This window comes from Sus scrofa, chromosome 6 (assembly GCF_000003025.6).
Source record: "Sus scrofa isolate TJ Tabasco breed Duroc chromosome 6, Sscrofa11.1, whole genome shotgun sequence".
Lineage (NCBI taxonomy): Eukaryota > Metazoa > Chordata > Mammalia > Artiodactyla > Suidae > Sus > Sus scrofa.
In genome coordinates, this window is record NC_010448.4 from 60,856,558 (window position 1) to 60,874,826 (window position 18,269).

Sequence of the window (18,269 nt, forward strand, 5' to 3'; positions counted from 1 at the left end):
GGAATGGACCCCACACTCATGTCAAGGGTGGAGAGTGGTTTCAGGCCGATGCGGGTGGCCACTCCCATTCACTCCCTCTCCACAGCTACTACTTCAGGGATGAGGGTGAGACCCAGATCTAAGGCAATCAACACATGGCATTTCTCTGGTCAGAACAATCAGTTCCTAGGGAGTCCAATGGAATGAAGCTTAGGGATTTTTTTTTTTCCCTTCCAATGACTGGAAGAGGTCCGTCTCCATCTGGAGGTGACTTAGGAAATGTGTCAAGAGGAGCTGCTGGAAACCACCATAAAACCACAAGGGAAGCCAGCCTGAGGATGAGGCCGGCACTTGAAGGGAGAGCCAGAGAACCACGGGGAGCCAGAGCTGTGGTTCTGACACCGGGCGTCTGGATCAAGCCCACCCTGATGCCCACACCCTGCCAGACATTCAAAACTGTCCTCATTTATACATGACTGAGTGGCTGCTTTTCCTACCTGCAACGAAGTGCATTTGCTGATAAAAGTGACTGCTTAAAATAAATTATTTATTCTTTGTGAACAGCAGCATCAGGAAGCGTGGGACAGTCAGACGTGCCAGGACCAGTAGCACAAGCACATTAAAATAAAAAGGGTGGTGGAAAGGCCCCAGAGAGAGGAGACTGGGGGAACTCTGTGTATACAAAGCTTCAGGTCAGCCTCAAGAAACTCCTTCAAGTTTAACTGCAAAAATAACTATGAAGAGAGACTCAGCTGCACACTTACTGAATCCAGTGAGGATTTAAACCCGAGTATCAGGCCTGCTGGAATTCACTCCCCTGCCCCTCCCACAAGCACTGAAACCGACGGCACAGCTGGTCCCTGTATCTATCTCACCTGATGACTGCTTAAAATAACGCAGCTCTCCCATCATGAAAAGTTTTATTTAAAAAAATGCTAACAGACCACTATAAGAAACTTTGGCATCCAAAGTGGTTACTGTTCTTACTAACTCTGCAAAAAAAAAAAAAAAAAAAAAAAAAAAAAAAAATCCCTCGCGAAAGACTTGCCAACTTTTACCGCTTATTAGCTTGTGTGTGTGGTGGGGGTGTTCCAGTAAGGTTCAGGGAGACTGCAGGGGGGCTGGGATGTCTGGAAGGCGGAGGACCCTCCCCCCCCCCGCCCCAGCTCTTACCTGAGGAGGAACCTCACGGACTAACCACGGTGTGTGTGACAAGAGAAGAAATGTCCCCAGGTTCTCTGAAGAAGCTCTCCCCCCCACGGCCCTCCCCCACTTTACTATCGGAACGGAAACCGGGGCCTCTAAACACGCTGAGAGCGCTCACGATTTACTGAGAGCTGGGTCTGGTTCCTGGAGCTCCGGGGAGGTACCAGCCACAGCCAACTTCGCACTGTTCCCAAGTACGCTGGGCACTCAGGAGTTTGCGTTCTGGTTGGATGGTGTTGCGGACGCCCTGCCAGGAAAGCGCGTGCGTGCACCGGGGCCCCTATATTCCTAAATTTTGTGGGGCGGCGGCACCCTGGGTCGCCACGAGGGAACTGCCCCCCACCTGGTGCAAATTCATTGCTAAGGACCCCGCCCACCTGTGCAGATTCCCGGCTAAGGGTCCCGCCCACCTGTGCAGATTCCCGGCTGAGGGTCCCGCCCACCTGTGCGGATTCCCGGCTGAGGGCCCCGCCCACCTGTGCAGACTTCCGGCTAAGGCCCCGCCCACCTGTGCGGATTCCCGGCTGAGGGCTCCGCCCACTGGTGCGGATTCCCGGCTAAGGCTCCGCCCACCTGTGCAGATTCCCGGCTGAGGGTCCTGCCCACCTGTGCAGACTTCCGGCTGAGGGCCCCGCCCACCTGGTGCAGATTCCCGGCTGAGGGTCCCGCCCATCCGTGAGGATTCCCGGCTAAGGCCCCGCCCACCTTGCGGAGTCCCGGCTGAGGGCTCCGCCCACCGGTGCGGATTCCCGGCTAAGGCCCCCACCACCTGATGCAGTCCAGGAGTGGAGGGGCAGCCTCTCTAGGTGTGGATCCTCAGGTGCCGCGTGAGGTTGGTGTTCCGGCTGAAGGTTTTCCCACACTCGCCGCACCGGTAGGGCTTCTCCCCGGTGTGGATCCTCTGGTGCACCGTGAGCGAGGAGTTCTTGATGAAGGCCTTCCCGCACTGCGCGCACCGGTACGGCTTCTCGCCCGTGTGGATGCGCTGGTGCTCGATGAGGTAGGCGCTCTGGCTGAAGGCCTTCCCGCACTCGCTGCAGGCGTAGGGCTTCTCGCCCGTGTGGCCCATCTGGTGCACCAGCAGGGACGACCGGCCCGTGAAGTGCTTCTTGCAGATGTAGCAGGCGTAGGGCTTCTCGCCGGTGTGGATCCTCTGGTGCTGCGTCAGGGCGGAGTTCTTGCTGAAGGCCTTGCCGCACTGGCCGCACTCGAAGGGCTTCACGCCGATGTGCAGCCGCTGGTGCTGGATGAGGTAGGAGCTCTGGCTGAAGGCCTTGCCGCACTCGCCGCACGCGTAGGGCTTCTCGCCCGTGTGGTTGCGCCGGTGCAGCGTCAGCGACGAGCTCTTGTTGAAGGCGCGGCCGCAGTCCCCGCACGCGTACGGCTTCTCGCCCGTGTGCGTGCGCCGGTGCTCCGTCAGGTGCATGTTCTGGCTGAAGGCGCGGCCGCAGTCCCCGCACACGTAGGGCTTCTCGCCGGTGTGCGTGCGCTGGTGCACGATCAGGTGCATGTTCTGGCTGAAGGCCTTGCCGCAGTCCCCGCAGGCGTAGGGCTTCTCGCCCGTGTGCACCCTCTCGTGCTGGGCCAGGGACGAGGTCTTCCGGAAGGCCTTCCCGCACACGCCGCAGGCGTACGGCTTCTCGCCGGTGTGCGTGCGCTGGTGCACGATCAGGTTCATGCGCTGGCTGAAGGCCTTGCCGCAGTCCCCGCACGCGTAGGGCTTCTCGCCCGTGTGGACCCGCTGGTGGATGGTCAGAGACGACCGCTCCAGGAAGTGCTTTCCGCACACGTCACACTGGAAGGGCTTCTCCCCGCTGTGGATGCGCTGGTGCTTCATCAGCGACGAGCTGCGGCCGAAAGCCTTGCCACACTCGCTGCAGTCGTAGGATTTCTTCTCCACGTCCGGTCTGGAGGGTGTCCCGAGGTCCGAGTTCCTCGCGGGGGTCTTTCCCCGCATGGCAGACGGGTGCGCCCCCGCTTCTCCCGGATCCTCCGGCCGGGGGGAGCCCAGGGGGGGCCGCTGGTGAGCGAAGGCCTGCCATTCGCTACACTCGGAGGCCATCCCCCGGGAGGCTGCCGGCCGCCGGGGCCAAGTCCTAGCGTTTCCCCGCGGCGTCTCCACCCCGCCTCCCTGCGTCCGCGCGGCATCGGTGGCGGAACCCCAGCCAGCACTCCCTGCGTGTCCTTCCGCGACCACCTCCACCGATGGTTTGTCTCCGGAAATCTCCTCCTTTGGGTCCGGTTCTTTCATTTCAGGTCTAGTTTCCAAGTCTGCGAGGCAGAGAAGAGAAGAGAATATCCGTGGTTAGTGGGTGGACCTCAGAGCGCAGACGGAGAGGCCAACAGCAAGGCAATGGGCTGACGACGCATGTGGTTGAAGGAGGCGGCATCCACGTAGGAGGTGAGCAGAGAACAAGAAAGCCCCTCTAGGAGTTCTCATAGTGGTGCAGCAGCAGAATCGAATCCGACTGGCACCATGAGGTTGCAGTTCCATCCCTGGCCTCGCTCCGTGGGTTAAGGATCCAGGGTTGCCGTGAGCTGTGGTGTAGGTGGCAGACGCGGCTTGGATCTGGCGTGGCTGTGGCTGTGTCGCTCCACAGATGTTGCTCCGATGAGACCCCTAGCCTGGGAACCTCCATATGCCGCAGGTACCGCCCTAAAAAAAAGTCCCTCTGGGAGCTGGAGGAGGTGACTCCTGAGGGAAGCCCCAGGAGATAAACCGGGCTGGGGGAGGAGGCGGGTCAGAGGGTGAGGATTACCTCCCGGGGTCATCCTGCGCAGCCCCAAGCAGTCATGCTTCTCAGAGCATCAATTTTTACTAGAAATGATAAAAACACATCTTACTTATGCGGCAGCAGCCCCGCTCCGTCCCTCCCCTTGCCCAGTCCTGGAGCCACAGTGCCCAGCGGGGCTGGCTGCAGGCCTCTCCTCTCTGCACACCCACCCCTCCCGGGTAATCACAGCCAAGCGAGTCTCCTATCCCCTCCTAGAGTATCCTGTTAATTTCTATTTCCAGTCTGAGTTCTGGACTCTGTATCACGGACTTAATGGCTTCACGCCTAACATTTAAAAATTGTGGAGTTCCCGTCGTGGCGCAGTGGTTAACGAATCCGACCGGGAACCATAAGGGTGCGGGTTCGGTCCCTGGCCTTGCTCAGGGGGTTAACGATCTGGCGTTGCCGTGAGCTGTGGGGTGGGTCGCAGACGCGGCTCGGATCCCCCGTGGCTGTGCCTATGACGCAGGCCGGCGGCTACAGCTCCAATTCCACCCCTAGCCTGGGAACGTCCATATGCCGCGGGAGCGGCCCTAGAAAAGGCAAAAAGACAAAATAAATACATAAATAAAATAAAAATGGTGAGATCTTATATAAATATGTCATGGAACGTGTGGCACCAAGGACACAGGGGCAACAAAAAGCAGGAGTGGGGCAGCAGCTGTTCCCCGTCCTTTGTTTAACCCCCACCTTTGAGGCCCCTCCCCTAAGTCATCCAGGCCTTCTCCTCCTGCCAAGGGAGTCAGTCGACTTCACCATCTTCCCTGTCCTGTGCTTCCCAGATGTGTGCCCCCTGCCCGGACCCTGAGCTCTGCTGATGAATGTCAGAGGCCTTCCTTTGTCCCTCCAGGATAGGCTATGGCAAACCCAAGACATCTAATGGGAAACCTGTGATTTCAGAACCTCTGTTCCCCACCGCCCCGATGATTAAAAAGGGAGAAAGAGAGAGAGATTCATCAAAGAGACTTAGTAAAATAAGCCTGACCCAGAAGGACACGCACGTGAGGGTCCCAGAGGAGTCAGAGTCACAGAGACAGAAAGTAGATCATGGGTCCCAGGGGCTGGGGAGTGAGGGTTTAATGGAACCAAGCTTCCGTGTGGGAAGATGAAAAGATTTCTGGACATGGAGGGCAGTGATGGTGGCACAACAAGATGAATGTTTTTCTTTTTTGTCTTTTTTTGCCTTTTCTAGGGCTGCTCCCACAGCATATGGAAGTTCCCAGGCTAGAGGTCCAATAGGAGCTATAGCCACCAGCCTACGCCACAGCCACAGCAACGTGGGATCTGAGCCGCGTCTGTGACCCACCCCACAGCTCACGGCAACGCCGGATCGTTAACCCACTGAGCAAGGGCAGGGACTGAACCCGCAACCTCATGGTTCCCGGTCGGATTCATTAACCACTGCGCCACGACGGGAACTCCAAGATGAATGTTTTCTTTTTTTTTTTTTTTTTTTGGTCTTTTTGCCTTTTCTAGGGCCGCTCCCACGGCATATGGACGTTCCCAGGCTAGGGGTCTAATCGGAGCTGTAGCCGCCGGCCTATGCCAGAGCCACAGCAACGCGGGATCCCAGCCGAGTCTGCAACCTACACCACAGCTCACGGCAACGCCGGATCCTTAACCCACTGAGCAAGGCCAGGGATCGAACCCGCAACCTCATGGTTCCTAGTCGGATTTGTTAACCACTGTGCCACGACGGGAACTCCCAAGATGAATGTTTTCAACACCACTGAACTGTACACCTGAAAGTGGCTAAAATGGGAAATTTTATGTGTATTTTACATTTTTTTTAAAAAATGAAAAATTAAAAAACATTATTTTATGGCCACACCCATAGCATATGCGAGTTCCCAGACCAGAGACTGAATCTGTGCTTCTGCAGCGACCTGAGCCACTATGGTCGGATCCTTAACCCATTGTGCCACAGTGGGAGCTGCAAAACAATAAAAATTTTTTAAAAATAAAAAAGATTTATCAGTCATTCTTTTTTTTTTTTTTTTTTTGTCTTTTTGCCGTTTCTTGGGCTGCTCCCGCGGCATATGGAGGTTCCCAGGCTAGGGGTCTAATCGGAGCTGCAGCTGCCAGCCTACGCCAGAGCCACAGCAATGCAGGATCCGAGCCACGTCTGCAACCTACACCACAGCTCATGGCAACGCCGGATCCTTAACCCACTGAGCGAGGCCAGGAATCAAACTCGCAAGCTCATGGTTCCTAGTCAGATTCGTTAACCACTGCGCCACGATGGGAACTCCCAGCAGTCATTCTTGATTCACCCCTTCCCTCCCATCATCCAGAATGTCAAGTGCTGCTATCTATGCAAAATGGCTTGAACCAGACCAAATCTCTCCCCTACCACAATCAACTGCCAATAATGAAGTTGGGCACCACGGATTTCCTGCCTCCACCCTCTGCCCTATACAAGGCATTGTGCACTCAGCAGTCGGGGGTCTTCTGAGTCAGACCCAGCCCTCCAACACCGCCCCAACGCACTCAGAATCAGGGCCAAGCCTTACCACATGGGCCACTCACAGACAGAGCCGGCCGCGTCTCCCAACCTCTCTCCCGCTGCCGGCGCACCCGGCTTGCTTTCTTATCCTCAGGCGCACTTGCCTTCTGGTTCCTTTTTATCCCCTGGTCTGGGCTGAGTTCTTCCTGCCTGGGGCCCTGGCACAGGCTCTCCCCCCAGTATGCTGTGGCTGCTCATCCTCAGGCCTCAGGTAGCTTTTACCCTGCAGCGGGAGGCCTCTCCGTCCCTCCTGCGGCGGAAAGGAAGATACACTTCTGCAGGATGTGGTCCTGTGGTATGGTGTGATGCCCAGAGGAGAGGGCAGATGGGGTGTGAAGGCCTGTGGCGTGGGTGAGGGTAACTTCTCAGTAGGAAGAGGAAAGGAAGGCTGATGGTTTGGTTTGGTTTGGGTGCACGGGGGTCTGGGGCATGCTGGGGACATAAACGGGCAAAGATGGGAGGGGACGGAGTCTCAGCTGTGAAGTCTTTTGGAATAAATCCTAATATGAGAGCTGGAGGCAGAATGCCAGCAAAATCCCACAACTGAGGGACAGTGAAAAAGAGGCAGCCGCGCTTTCAGGGATTAAAACCCTTCAGGAGGTGCGGCAACATGGATGAACCTAGAGAATATTCAATTAGTGAAGTCAGAGGAAGACAAATATGATATGATAGCACTTATACACGGAATCTAAAAAATGATACAAATGAATCTATACAAAACAGAAACTGACAGACACAGAAAACAAATTTATGGTTACCAAAGGGGAAGGGGGATAGGTTTTGATGATGGTTGTACAATTATAAATATAGCATAATTCATTAATAATTAAAATTATTAAAAAAGGGGGAAGGGGAAGTAACAAATTAGGAGTATGGGATTAACAGACACAAACCATTACATATAAGTTAGATAAGCAACTAGGATATATCATATAGCACAGGGAACTATATTCAATGTCATGTAATAACCTATATTGGAAAAGAGTCTAAAAATATATACATGCTTACAAATGAATCACTTTGCTGTACACCTGAAACTAACACAATATTATAAATCAACTATACTTCAATTACAAACTACACATTTTAGGAGAGATCATTTGCAAAAATGCAAGCATCAGCTCTTAACTCATGAAAGGCTATGCGAACGTAGCTGAACGTCAGCCAAATTAGAATGACCTCGCCACGTGGCTGTTCACCAATCAGACTGGCAAGGGGCCAAGTGTCTGATGACGTGTGGCTGGTGACTGGGTGGATGTGGCCTTCACACCCACAAGGGAAATGGTAACTGGACAAGGTCTGCAAAGGCCATTCTGGCAAAGGGCTACAAACATCCAAAATGCTAATCATTCCTTTTGGTCTAAATGTGGATTCTTTTTTCATGGTACTAGATCTCTTGTCCTTTATCGTTTCCTGTCCCATGTTCTGTGTTTCTACAATTGCTTCCGATCACAAAGCAATTCATATCTGTTATTAAAACATCAAACGGCAAAAAATAACATATAAAATGGAAGTCTCCTGCAGTCTCACCATCTGAGTTAACGGTTTGGTGTATGTTTTTAGAACTTTTCATTTATTTTATTTTGCTTTTTAGGGCCACACCAGCAAAATATGGAGGTTCCCAGGCTAGCCGTCAAATTGGAGCTCTATGCAGCTGCTGGCCTACACCTCAGCCACAGCAAAGCCAGATCTGTGCCTCATCCGCGACCTACACCACAGCTCATGATATCCTCACGATCGAACCCTCACGGATACTAGTCGGATTGGTTTCCACTGCACAACAAAGGGAACTCCCATTTTTAGAATTTTTTTCCAGTGCATACTTTAAAAAAAATACAACACATCCTGTGCACGCACACACACACACACACACACACACACACACAAACACAGTTTTTTTCTAAAATATGGCCAAGGAATTCTTGCTGTGGTGCAGTCAGTTAAGAATCTGACTGCCGTGTGGAGATTCCCACTGTAGAGGTGTGGGTTCGATCCCTGGCTTGGTGCAGTGGGTTAAAGGATTTGGTGTTGCTGCAGCTGTGGTGGAGGTTGCAGCTGAGATTTGGGTTCAATTCCATATGCCATGGGTGTGGCCATAAAAAAATGTGGACAGGACAGTGTAACAGGGATAAGATTTCCCTACAGCTTAAAACAATGGGGAGGAAAAAAGGACGAAATACATAAAACAAAGGTTTTCAAGACAATGGACCTCGGGCAACAAAGGGCAGTGATTCCGGACAAGAATTGAAAGAGGCAGGCCCCACGGCTACCTAGCTGAATCGCTGGAGAGTCTGCAGGCACAGGAGGGGAAACTGAGGCAAAGCCCAGCAGGAGATGGAACTGAGAGTTAGAGGTAGGTGGAGTTCACAGGACAGAGTACTGGACAGAAACATGCGGTGAGAGGGCTCTGGAGACCCACAGGGTCCTCCCTCCAGGACGCGGGTTACCTATCAGGACATGCATACACAGAAACCACCCAAGGTGGGAGATGTGGAAAAGCACCCGAAAGGACTTGAAAACAGTAACCAGAGCCGAGGCAGGGCTGGGAACAGTGCCTTCTCACACCAGCCATGGAACTCGCACTACATAAATCACAGGTGTTGGGCAGAACATGCAGAGGGTCTTGTGGAGGTTAAGTCATCCGAGACTGAAGACAAGTCACCAAGGCAAAAATGAAAGCAGATCAGATGACATGGTACTGCTGTCAAGACAGACAGACAAACGGATGGAGCAGAACAGAGTCCAGAATCAGACCCACACATACAGGGACAACTGATTCCCTCCTTCCTTCCCTCCTTCCCACCTTCCCTCCCTCCTTCCCACCTTCCCTCCCTCCTTCCTTCCTCCCTTCCTTCCCTCCCTCCCTCCTTCCTTCCCTCCCTCCTTCCCTCCTTCCTTCCTTCTTCCCTCCTTCCTTCTTTCCTTCCTTCCTTCCCTCCTCCCTTCCTTCCTTCCCTCCTTCCTTCCTTCCTTCCTTCCCTCCTTCCCTCCCTCCCTCCTTCCTTCCTTCCCTCTTTCCTTCCTTCTTTCCCTCCTTCCTTCTTTCCTTTTTAGGGCCAAACCCACAGCATGTGGAGGTTCCCAGGCTAGGGGTCCAATGGGAGCCTATGCCACAGCCACCGCAACATGGGATCTGAGCCACATCTGTGACCTATCACAGCAATGCTGGATCCTTAACCCACTGAGCAAAGCTAGGGATCGAACCTGTGTCCTCATGGATGCTAGTCAGGTTTGCTAACCGCTGAGCCACGATGGGAACTCCAGGACAACTGATTTCTGACAAAAGTGCAAAGGCAATCCAGTGGGGAAAATTCAGTTGAAATGTTTCAGTGGAAAAATTCAATCTTTTCAACAAATGGAGGAAGAACTGGACATCTGTTTGACAACATAAGTGAACTTGAATTAACACTTTGCACCATTACAAAAATTAATTCTAAAGGGACGGTAGTAAAACCTAAAACTATACAGCTTATAGAAGAAAATCTTTTTGGCCTTGGGATAGGCAAAGATTTCAAAGATCTGACACCAAAAGCATGGTTACTAAGGAAAGTAACAGATCAGCTGGACTTCAAATTAAAAACTTCTCTTCTGAGTTCCTGTTGCAGCTCAGCAGAAACAAATCCAACTAGTATCCATGAGGAGGTGGGTCCGAGCCCTGGTCTTGCTCCGTGGGCTAAGGATCCAGCATTGCCGTGAGCTGTGGTGTAGGTCGCAGATGCGGCTTGGATCCCACATTGCTGTGGCGGTGGTGTAGGCCAGTGGCTACAGCTCCAATTAGACGCCTAGCCTGGGAACCTCCATATGCCGTGGGAGTGGCCATAGAAGAGGCAAACAAAAACAAAAACAAAAACAAGTGACTGGATGAACATACTGTGGTCTATCCATAAGGTGGAGTGGAACTCAGCAAAAAAAAAAAAAAAAAAAAAAAAAAAAAAAAAAGGAGTGAACTACAGTACATACAATAATGGGAGTGAAATTTGAAATAATTAACGCTGAGTGAAAGAAGTCAGACCGGAGAGAGCACCTGCTGCATGACTCCATGTATATATGAAACTCTAGGATATGCAGATTAAACCTCAGCGACATAGGCTGTGTGCCTGGGGGTGGAACGCAGTGCAGAGAGGGAGGCAGATGTTATCACGGGGCATGAGAAACGCTGGGGCGATGGGTATGGTCATTTCCTAGGTAATGGTGATGGTTTCCTGGGTGTACACAGATGCTGAAATGCACTGAATGGCCCCAATTAATTGTGCAGTTAGTTGTAGGTCAATTTTACTTCCACAAACGCTGTTAAAGAAATGACATCATACTCTAGTTCTGAAAGTTAGTGGAGTTTTTTGTTTTGTTTTTGTCTTTTTGCCATTTCTTGGGCCGCTCCCGCAGCACATGGAGGTTTCCAGGCTAGGGGTCCGCCGGCCTACACCAGAGCCCCAGCAACTTGAGATCCCAGCCGCGTCTGCAACCTACACCACAGCTCACGGCAACGCCGGATCCTTAATCCACTGAGCAAGGCCAGGGGTCGAACTGCAACCTCATGGTTCCTAGTTGGATTCATTAACCACTGTGCCACGATGGGAACTCCTGAAAGTAAGTGTTTTAACAATAAAGGGACGTTGCTCCATGTCAGGGCCTACCAAGAGGGCTCATCTTTGAAAAGCTGCATGGTTTCCATCATATGCCTACACCTCGATATGTTAGTCAGTCTTGTATAGGTGGCATTTTGATCATTTCTATTTGTTTTTCTTCCTACAGAAAACTATGCACATTTATAGAAAGATTTCTAAGGGCTATATCCCTAAAAATGGAACCATTCAAAATTTGGTTAATAATGACAAACTGGGGAGTTCCCGTCGTAGTGCAGCAGAAACGAATCTGACTAGGAACCAGGAGGTTGCGGGTTCCATCCCTGGCCTCACTCAGTGGGTTTCGGATCTGGTGTTGCCGTGAGCGTGGTGTAGCTTGCAGACCCGCCTCGGATCTCAAGTTGCCCTGGCTGTGGCCTAGGTGGGCAGCTATAGCTCTGATTAGACCCCTAGCCTGGGAATCTCCATATGCCGTGGGCACAGCCCTAAAATTAGGAAAAAAAAATTTAATGCCAAACTGTCCTCTAAAGCACAAAATTATACTCCTAAAAGGACAGAGTCCCTTTCCTTTTATTTACTCTCATAATACAGGCTATTATTCTTTTTCACCTATGTGTATCTCATAAGCAAAAACTTTTTTTTTTTTTTTTGCTTTTTAGGGCCACACCCCAGGTGCATGGAAGTTCCCAGGCTAGGGGTCGAATAAAAGCTACAGCTGCTGGCCCCCACCAGAGCCACAGCAACGTGGGGTCAGAGCAGCGTCTGTGACCTACACCACAGCTCACAGCAACATCAGATCCTTAACCCATTGAGTGAAACCAAGGATCAAACCCGTGTTCTCATGGATTCTAGTTGGGTTCGTTACCACTGCGCCATGACAGGAACTCCTCAACTTGATTTTTAGCTTCGAGTAGCGTGCTTTCAACGTTCTGTGTGGTCAGATCTGTCAGTCCTTTTTCTTATCTCCGTGTGGCCCTCACAGGACAGGCCTGTGGGAAATCAGTGCGTGAAGCTGCGCCTTACCCAGCGAGACCAGGTTCCGCAGGTTCTCCAGCATCACGTCTCTGTACAGGTCCTTCTGGGCAGGCTTCAGCTGCCGCCACTCCTCCCGCGTGAAGTCCACTGTCACATCCCGGAACGTCACTGACTCCTGGAAGAGGAAACCCACAACCCCTCACCGCAGGGCCCTCCTGACTGAGACCTGGCGGGATGGCCAGAAAAGCCAAGACGACTTAGGGAGGGCACATAGGACGTATCGGAAGTGACTCCGACAAGGACCAGCCAGTTTTCTTGGTGCCTAATTATACTGGGGTTGTCCTCTGACAGAGAAATAAAACAAACACGAGGCTCTTCAGAGCCGAAAGGGAGGCGCTGGGATACAGACACGGAAGGTTTAAGAACTAGTTCCTCACAGGAGGGGCAGATGGAAACACCTATAACTGACCCATAATCTGGCCAACACTGTCATGAAGGCATGAAGGAAATTCTCTGAGCAACAGCAGCTTTAGGGGGTGTCTGGGGAGACTTTGGAAAGGTGACACTGAGTGTAGTCTGGGGGTTGGGTCGGCAGTCAGCTCCTTGGAGGGAGATTCTGGAGGGAGGAAGCGCTTGGGTCAAGACCCGAGGTTTCACAGGCAGATTAGACCACTGAGGAATGAGGAGAAGTTCATGAGGTGGAAGCACAAAAGCCTTTCTGGCTGATGCTCTAAGTCCTGGGATGAAATGAATGTGGTTTAGCGAGAGGAGGAGGAGGAGGATGTTGACGGTTATGGGGAAGGTGGCAATGGTACCGATGGTAATAGTTAGGATGGTGGTGGTGGTGGTGATGGTGGGGATGATACTGATGGCAGTCGTGGTGATGGTGGGGATGGTGGGGATGATATTGGTGGTGACGACACCAATGTAATAGTGACGGTGATGGCGGCGATGATGGTGATGATATTGATGGTAATTGTGATGGTGGGGATGGTACTGGTGGTAATAGTGGTGATGGTGGGAATGACAAGGATGTTGGTGGTAATTGTGATGGTGGGGATGATATTGGTGGTAACTGTGGTGATGGTGGGGATGGTACTGGTGGTAATAGTGGTGATGGAGGGGATGACGAGGATGTTGGTGGTAACTGTGGTGATGGTGGGGATGATATTGGTGGTAACTGTGGTGATGGTGGGGATGATGGTGGTGACGACACTGATGTAATTGATAGTAGTGACGGTGATGGCGGTGATGATGGCGGTGATGATGGTGATGATACTGATGGCAATAGTGGTGATGATGATGTTTGCAATTGTAGATCCTAATACCTATCACTTTATGGGCAGCTGCTATGTGCCAGGTGTACTACTGCAAGTGTTGGTTATAGGCTGAATTATGCTCCCTCCTCTTCAAATTCATACGCTGTAGTCCTGCCCCCAGTACCTCAGAATGGGACCTTATTTGAGAACAGGGCCACTGGATGAGCTGAGGTCATACTGGAGTAGGTGGGCCCTAACCCAATACGACTGATGTCCTTATAAGAAGGGGAAATGTGGACACAGAGAAACGCAAACAAGGAGAACACAAGGCAAAAACTGGAATTGTGCTGCCAGAGCCAAGAACCACTGGAAGCTGGGAGAAAGGCCTGAAATTGACCCTTCCACAGAGACTTCACAAGGAGCATGGCCCCACCAACACCTTGATTTTTGACTTCCAGACTCCAGAACTGTGAGAAAATATATTTCTGTTGTTTTAGCCTCCCTGTCTATGGTACTTTGTGATGGCAGCCCTAGCAAACCAGTACACCTGTCCTGCTCACTACTATTTCCGTGTTTAGTATATTGCCTGGCATACAGAAGGCACTCAATGAACAGGTCTTTGTTTTGTTTTTCTCTTTAGGGCCACACCTGTGGTATATGAAGTTCCCAGGCTAGAGGCGGAATTGGAACTGCAGCTGCTGGCTGCAAGCTGCACTGAAAACAATATGGACAATCCTGAGTGCCTCAGAACTGACCCCTTACAGCAAAGGATGAAGGAGGGCAAGCAGCAGGGCCCGCCCGCTTCTTCAAGGTTGGGGAGATGCAGAAGTCAGAAGTCAGATTTAGCCCCAATTGCACTGAACCTGAGTTCTTTGCATGTGCATGTCTGAGGCCACTTATTTCAGTCTTTCATCTGTTTCGGTTTCATGTCCAATGGCACAAACCAATTCACCACAAAGAAAACCTCCCCAAGGATTTCCTGTTGTGGCTCCATGGTAACAAACTCCACTAGCACCTATGAGGACGCAGGTTTGATCCCTGGCCTCAGTCAGTGGGTTAAGGATCTGGCGTTGCTGTGAGCTGTGGTGTAGGTCGCAGACGCGGCTTGGATATGATATGGCTGTGGCTGTGGTGTAGTCAGGCAGCTACAGCTCTGATTTGACCCCTAGCCTGGGAATTTCCATATGCTGCACCTGTGGCCCTTAAAAATAAAAAAGAAAAAAGTTCATTGTTAACATCCAAATGAGCAATGGAAATAAAGGAAGAAAATATACGTGATGTGTGGCCTGTGGATGGAGGAGAAGAGACAGACTTGACTTTAAAAATATGATATGCTTTTGAACTTAAACAATATGGAGTTCCCATCATGGTGCAGCAGAAACGAATCCGACTAGGAACCATGAGGTTTCGGGTTCAATCCCTGGCCTCGCTCAGTGGGCTAAGTATCCGGCATTGCCATGAGCTGTGGTTTAGGTCACAGACTCAGCTCAGATCTGGTGTTGCTATGGCTGTGGTGTAGGCCGGCAGCTCTAGCTCTGATTAGACCCCTAGCCTGGGAACTTCCACATGCCGTGGGTGCGGCCCTAAAAAGACAAAAGACTACATATATAAAATAAGAAAAGCGAAGCTGGGAAGTATAGTTGCCACAAATATTTCCATACACATTTATTTATTTTTTCTTTCTTTTTGGCCGCACCGTGGCATGTGGAAGTTCCCAGTCCAGAGACTGAACCTGTGCCACAGCAGTGACCTGAGTCATAGCAGAGACAACACCAGGTCCTCAACCACTGAGCTACAAGGGAACTCCTATATACACTTCTTTAAAGTCTTCAAGAACACTAAGATTCTTGCAGAATGGCAAAGCACAAGATAGATCATTTAGCCCCTTGCAGAAATGGCTAATATTTTCTAAAAATGAAAGTTCATTTATATACATACAATGTTACTCAGAAAAGATCTTGTGACACCATTTGTAACCTATCATGCTTAAGGTTTATACTATTTGTCACATATATTCATTTATTCACATGGCCATTTATCATTTATATCCAACTTCCACAATAAATACCCAACGACCATAAATAACTGGAGACAAATAAATATCCAACAACAGGGGAACCACTAAGTAAGCCAAGTAAGATGTAAGCCCCAAGACAAAATTTCTATGGAGTCACTAAAATGGATCTACCAAGGGGTTTTTAACAATGTGGAAAAATGCTCAGCATGAAATCTTTGATGAAAAAGCACGATATAAAAACTGCTCAGCCCGGTGATTCTTATATTTTTGTCTTTTTATTTTTATTTTAGGGCTGCACTCACAGCATATGGAGGTTCCCAGGCTAGGGGTTGAATCGGAGTTGTAGCCACCAGCCTACGCCACAGCCGAGGCAATGCTGGATCCTTAACCCGCTGAGCGAGGCCAGGGATCGAACCTGCGTCCTCATGGATACTAGTCAGATTCATTTCTGCTGAGCCATGATGGGAATTCCAAGGGTGGTGCTTATTTTTGCAAAACAACGTGTATCCAGGGAGAGAGAGACACACACCAATATTCGAGGGTGGTTATCTTCTCGGATGAGATCAAGAGTCATTCTGACCCTGTTCTCTATGTTCTTCTGGATTTTCTAAGCTTAATGATCATGTATTTCCTTACCAACTAGGAATTTTCTTTTACTTTTATAACTGATTATTTATAGCATTGAAAAATGATTTTTTAAAAAGTCAAACTCACCAATATGAGATGGACACTGAGATGCACTGATTATGCAGCCCAAACAGGTGGTGTTATAAAGGTTTCAAAGTCTATGGAAAGCCAAAACACAAAACAAAACAAAAAAACTCCAAGATAAAAGTGGCAGAGCCAATGCTGGGTCAATTGTTAAAAATAATCATCAGAGAAGGAAGACAAATGAATACACAAATAATCCCCAAGGTTATTTCTTGGTAGAGGCATAATGGGTGAATTATATTGTCTTACCTATAGATTACTGGATTTTCCCTATTTTCTATAGAGATCGCATATATGTATATATTTTATTATGAAACATTTCCGGCATAAAAGCAAGTTTAGAGAAAAATACAACACACAGTCACATAGGTACCACCCATTTAAAACACCATCAACTTGTTCCAGCGAGTCTTGTACTTTTACTGCCTATGTGGCCGTTCATATGGGACACTTAGTGCTGTCTGCCCACTTGGAAAGGACACGTGTCAGCACAACGCTGCCTGGGCATCTCCGGAGGGACCCTTGAACACTTGATATAACACAGTTACAGTGTCACTTTCTAGGTGCCCTCCTGTGTCTCCTGTGGGCCCCAGGGCAGAACTGGTCACTCCCCAGCTGGCCTGTGCTCCTTGGTCAACCAAAGCCAGTGTCAGGGACAGTGCCGGAGCAGGCAGAGTGGACGGGAGCACCACCGTCCCTCCTCAGGGTGGACACAGGCCCCGGAGGTGGGGACATGGGCCCTGGGTGGGGGCTAGGGGTCAGGAGAAGCCCAGCCCCTTGGGCTGAGCCGCTGGAAAGGAGAGAGAGGCAGCTTGACTTACCAGGGCCCCGTCACTCAGCAGCTGGGTGGCCATCCCTGCACTGCCGACGGTGACCGGGGACGGCAGGCTGTGGTCGAGGGGGAAAAAGAGGGAGGCAAGGTGAGAGGCCCGCCTCACAACGCAGACAGGACAGACAGACAGACACACACACACACCTGTAGACAGGCAGGAGGGAGGGACACGCACACACGGCAACAGCAAACACTCAGGGTGCTTACCGCCTGCAAAGCACTGGACCGAGGTCTCTCGCTTAATCTCCCTAACGCCCCTGCAAGGTGGGCACGACTTCCACTCGTCCCATTTCACAGATGAGGAACCTGGGGCCAGTCACCCAAGACTATACAGCTGGGGCGGGAGCAGGGCAGAGTTCGTCCTGGGCAGTGCATGCTGTCTCCCAAGTGCACGCCTAGACACCCACGCACAGAAACTACACACACACACACACACACACACACACATTTCTCTCTTGCACTCCCATGAGATGGTGAGAGCAACAGGACCTTCCGCCTTCTCCCAGCCACCAAATCCAGATACCTTCCTTGGGTCTAAGTGCTGGCCCAGGGCTCCACCAGACCCCCCACCAACACTGCCCCCAACCTCCTAGTTTCAAGTAACACATACAGGTAAAAATCTTAGAGTTGTGCGGTGCACAGAAGAGTTGGTACATTTCAGCTGTTAGCATTACTGTTGTCGTTAGTGGAGAGTTTCCCAAGGAGTGGGACGTAGTCCTGTGAACTCTCAGCCGCAAAGCGCGGAGGCCCCAAAGGAACTCAGGATCGTGCACCCCAGCTTCTCTTCCAGTTCTCTGACCGCTCAGAAGTCCCAGCAGCAGCTAGAGCGTGCTAATGGCCCTCTGGCCCTGGTCACTCTCCCCATTGAACAAAACAAATGCAGAGCTCAGGACCCCAAATTATGCAGACCATAACATCTAGTTAGGATTGCCTGGCTTTGCTTTCATTTGTTTTAATGTGTTTCTCCTTTTTAACAGCAACACCCAGCTTCTATTCACAGCAGTCACACTGAGCGTACTTTTAAATTAAGCTGGTTTAAGTTAAAAATAACACCAAAAACAGTGAGCCAATTTAATAAAAGACAAAGTAAGGAGTTCCCACTGTGGCAAGCAACTGGACTTGGTGGCGTTTGTGCAGTGCCAGGATGAAGGTTTTTTCGTTTTGCTTTGTTTTGCTTTTTGGGTTCGCACCTGCGGCATACACAAGTTTTCAGGCTAGAGGTGGGATCGGAGCTACAGCTGCCAGCCACAGCCAGAGCAACTTGGGATCTGAGCTGTGTCTGTGACCTACACCACAGCTCACAGCAGCGCTGGAACCTTAACCCAATGAATGGGGCCAGGGATCGAACCTGAATCCTCGTGCATATGAGTTAGGTTCGTTACCACTGAGCCACAATGGGAACTCCTGAAGGTTTGAGTCCCAGCCTG

General features: G+C 50.8%; 1 protein-coding gene across 6 annotated transcripts in view; it reads right to left on the reverse strand.

The window, feature by feature from the left end:
* ZNF470 (zinc finger protein 470) overlaps positions 506 to 18,269 on the reverse strand; it is a 46,861-nt gene continuing 29,097 nt past the window's right edge. The window contains exons 2-6 of one of the 6 annotated variants that reach the window (XM_021095089.1): positions 16,832 to 16,898; positions 16,014 to 16,084; positions 12,072 to 12,198; positions 3,945 to 4,003; positions 506 to 3,456 (exon numbers count right to left, since the gene is read on the reverse strand). In XM_021095089.1, the coding sequence (XP_020950748.1) occupies positions 1,988 to 3,456; positions 3,945 to 3,957 (1,482 nt within the window). In that variant the 5' untranslated portion in view covers positions 3,958 to 4,003; positions 12,072 to 12,198; positions 16,014 to 16,084; positions 16,832 to 16,898 and the 3' untranslated portion in view covers positions 506 to 1,987. Of the gene's footprint in view, positions 3,457 to 3,944; positions 4,004 to 12,071; positions 12,199 to 16,013; positions 16,085 to 16,831; positions 16,899 to 17,049; positions 18,117 to 18,269 lie in introns of those variants that run through there. The other 5 variants (XM_013998860.2, XM_005664904.3, XM_005664903.3 and 2 more) reach the window with 5 other exon arrangements.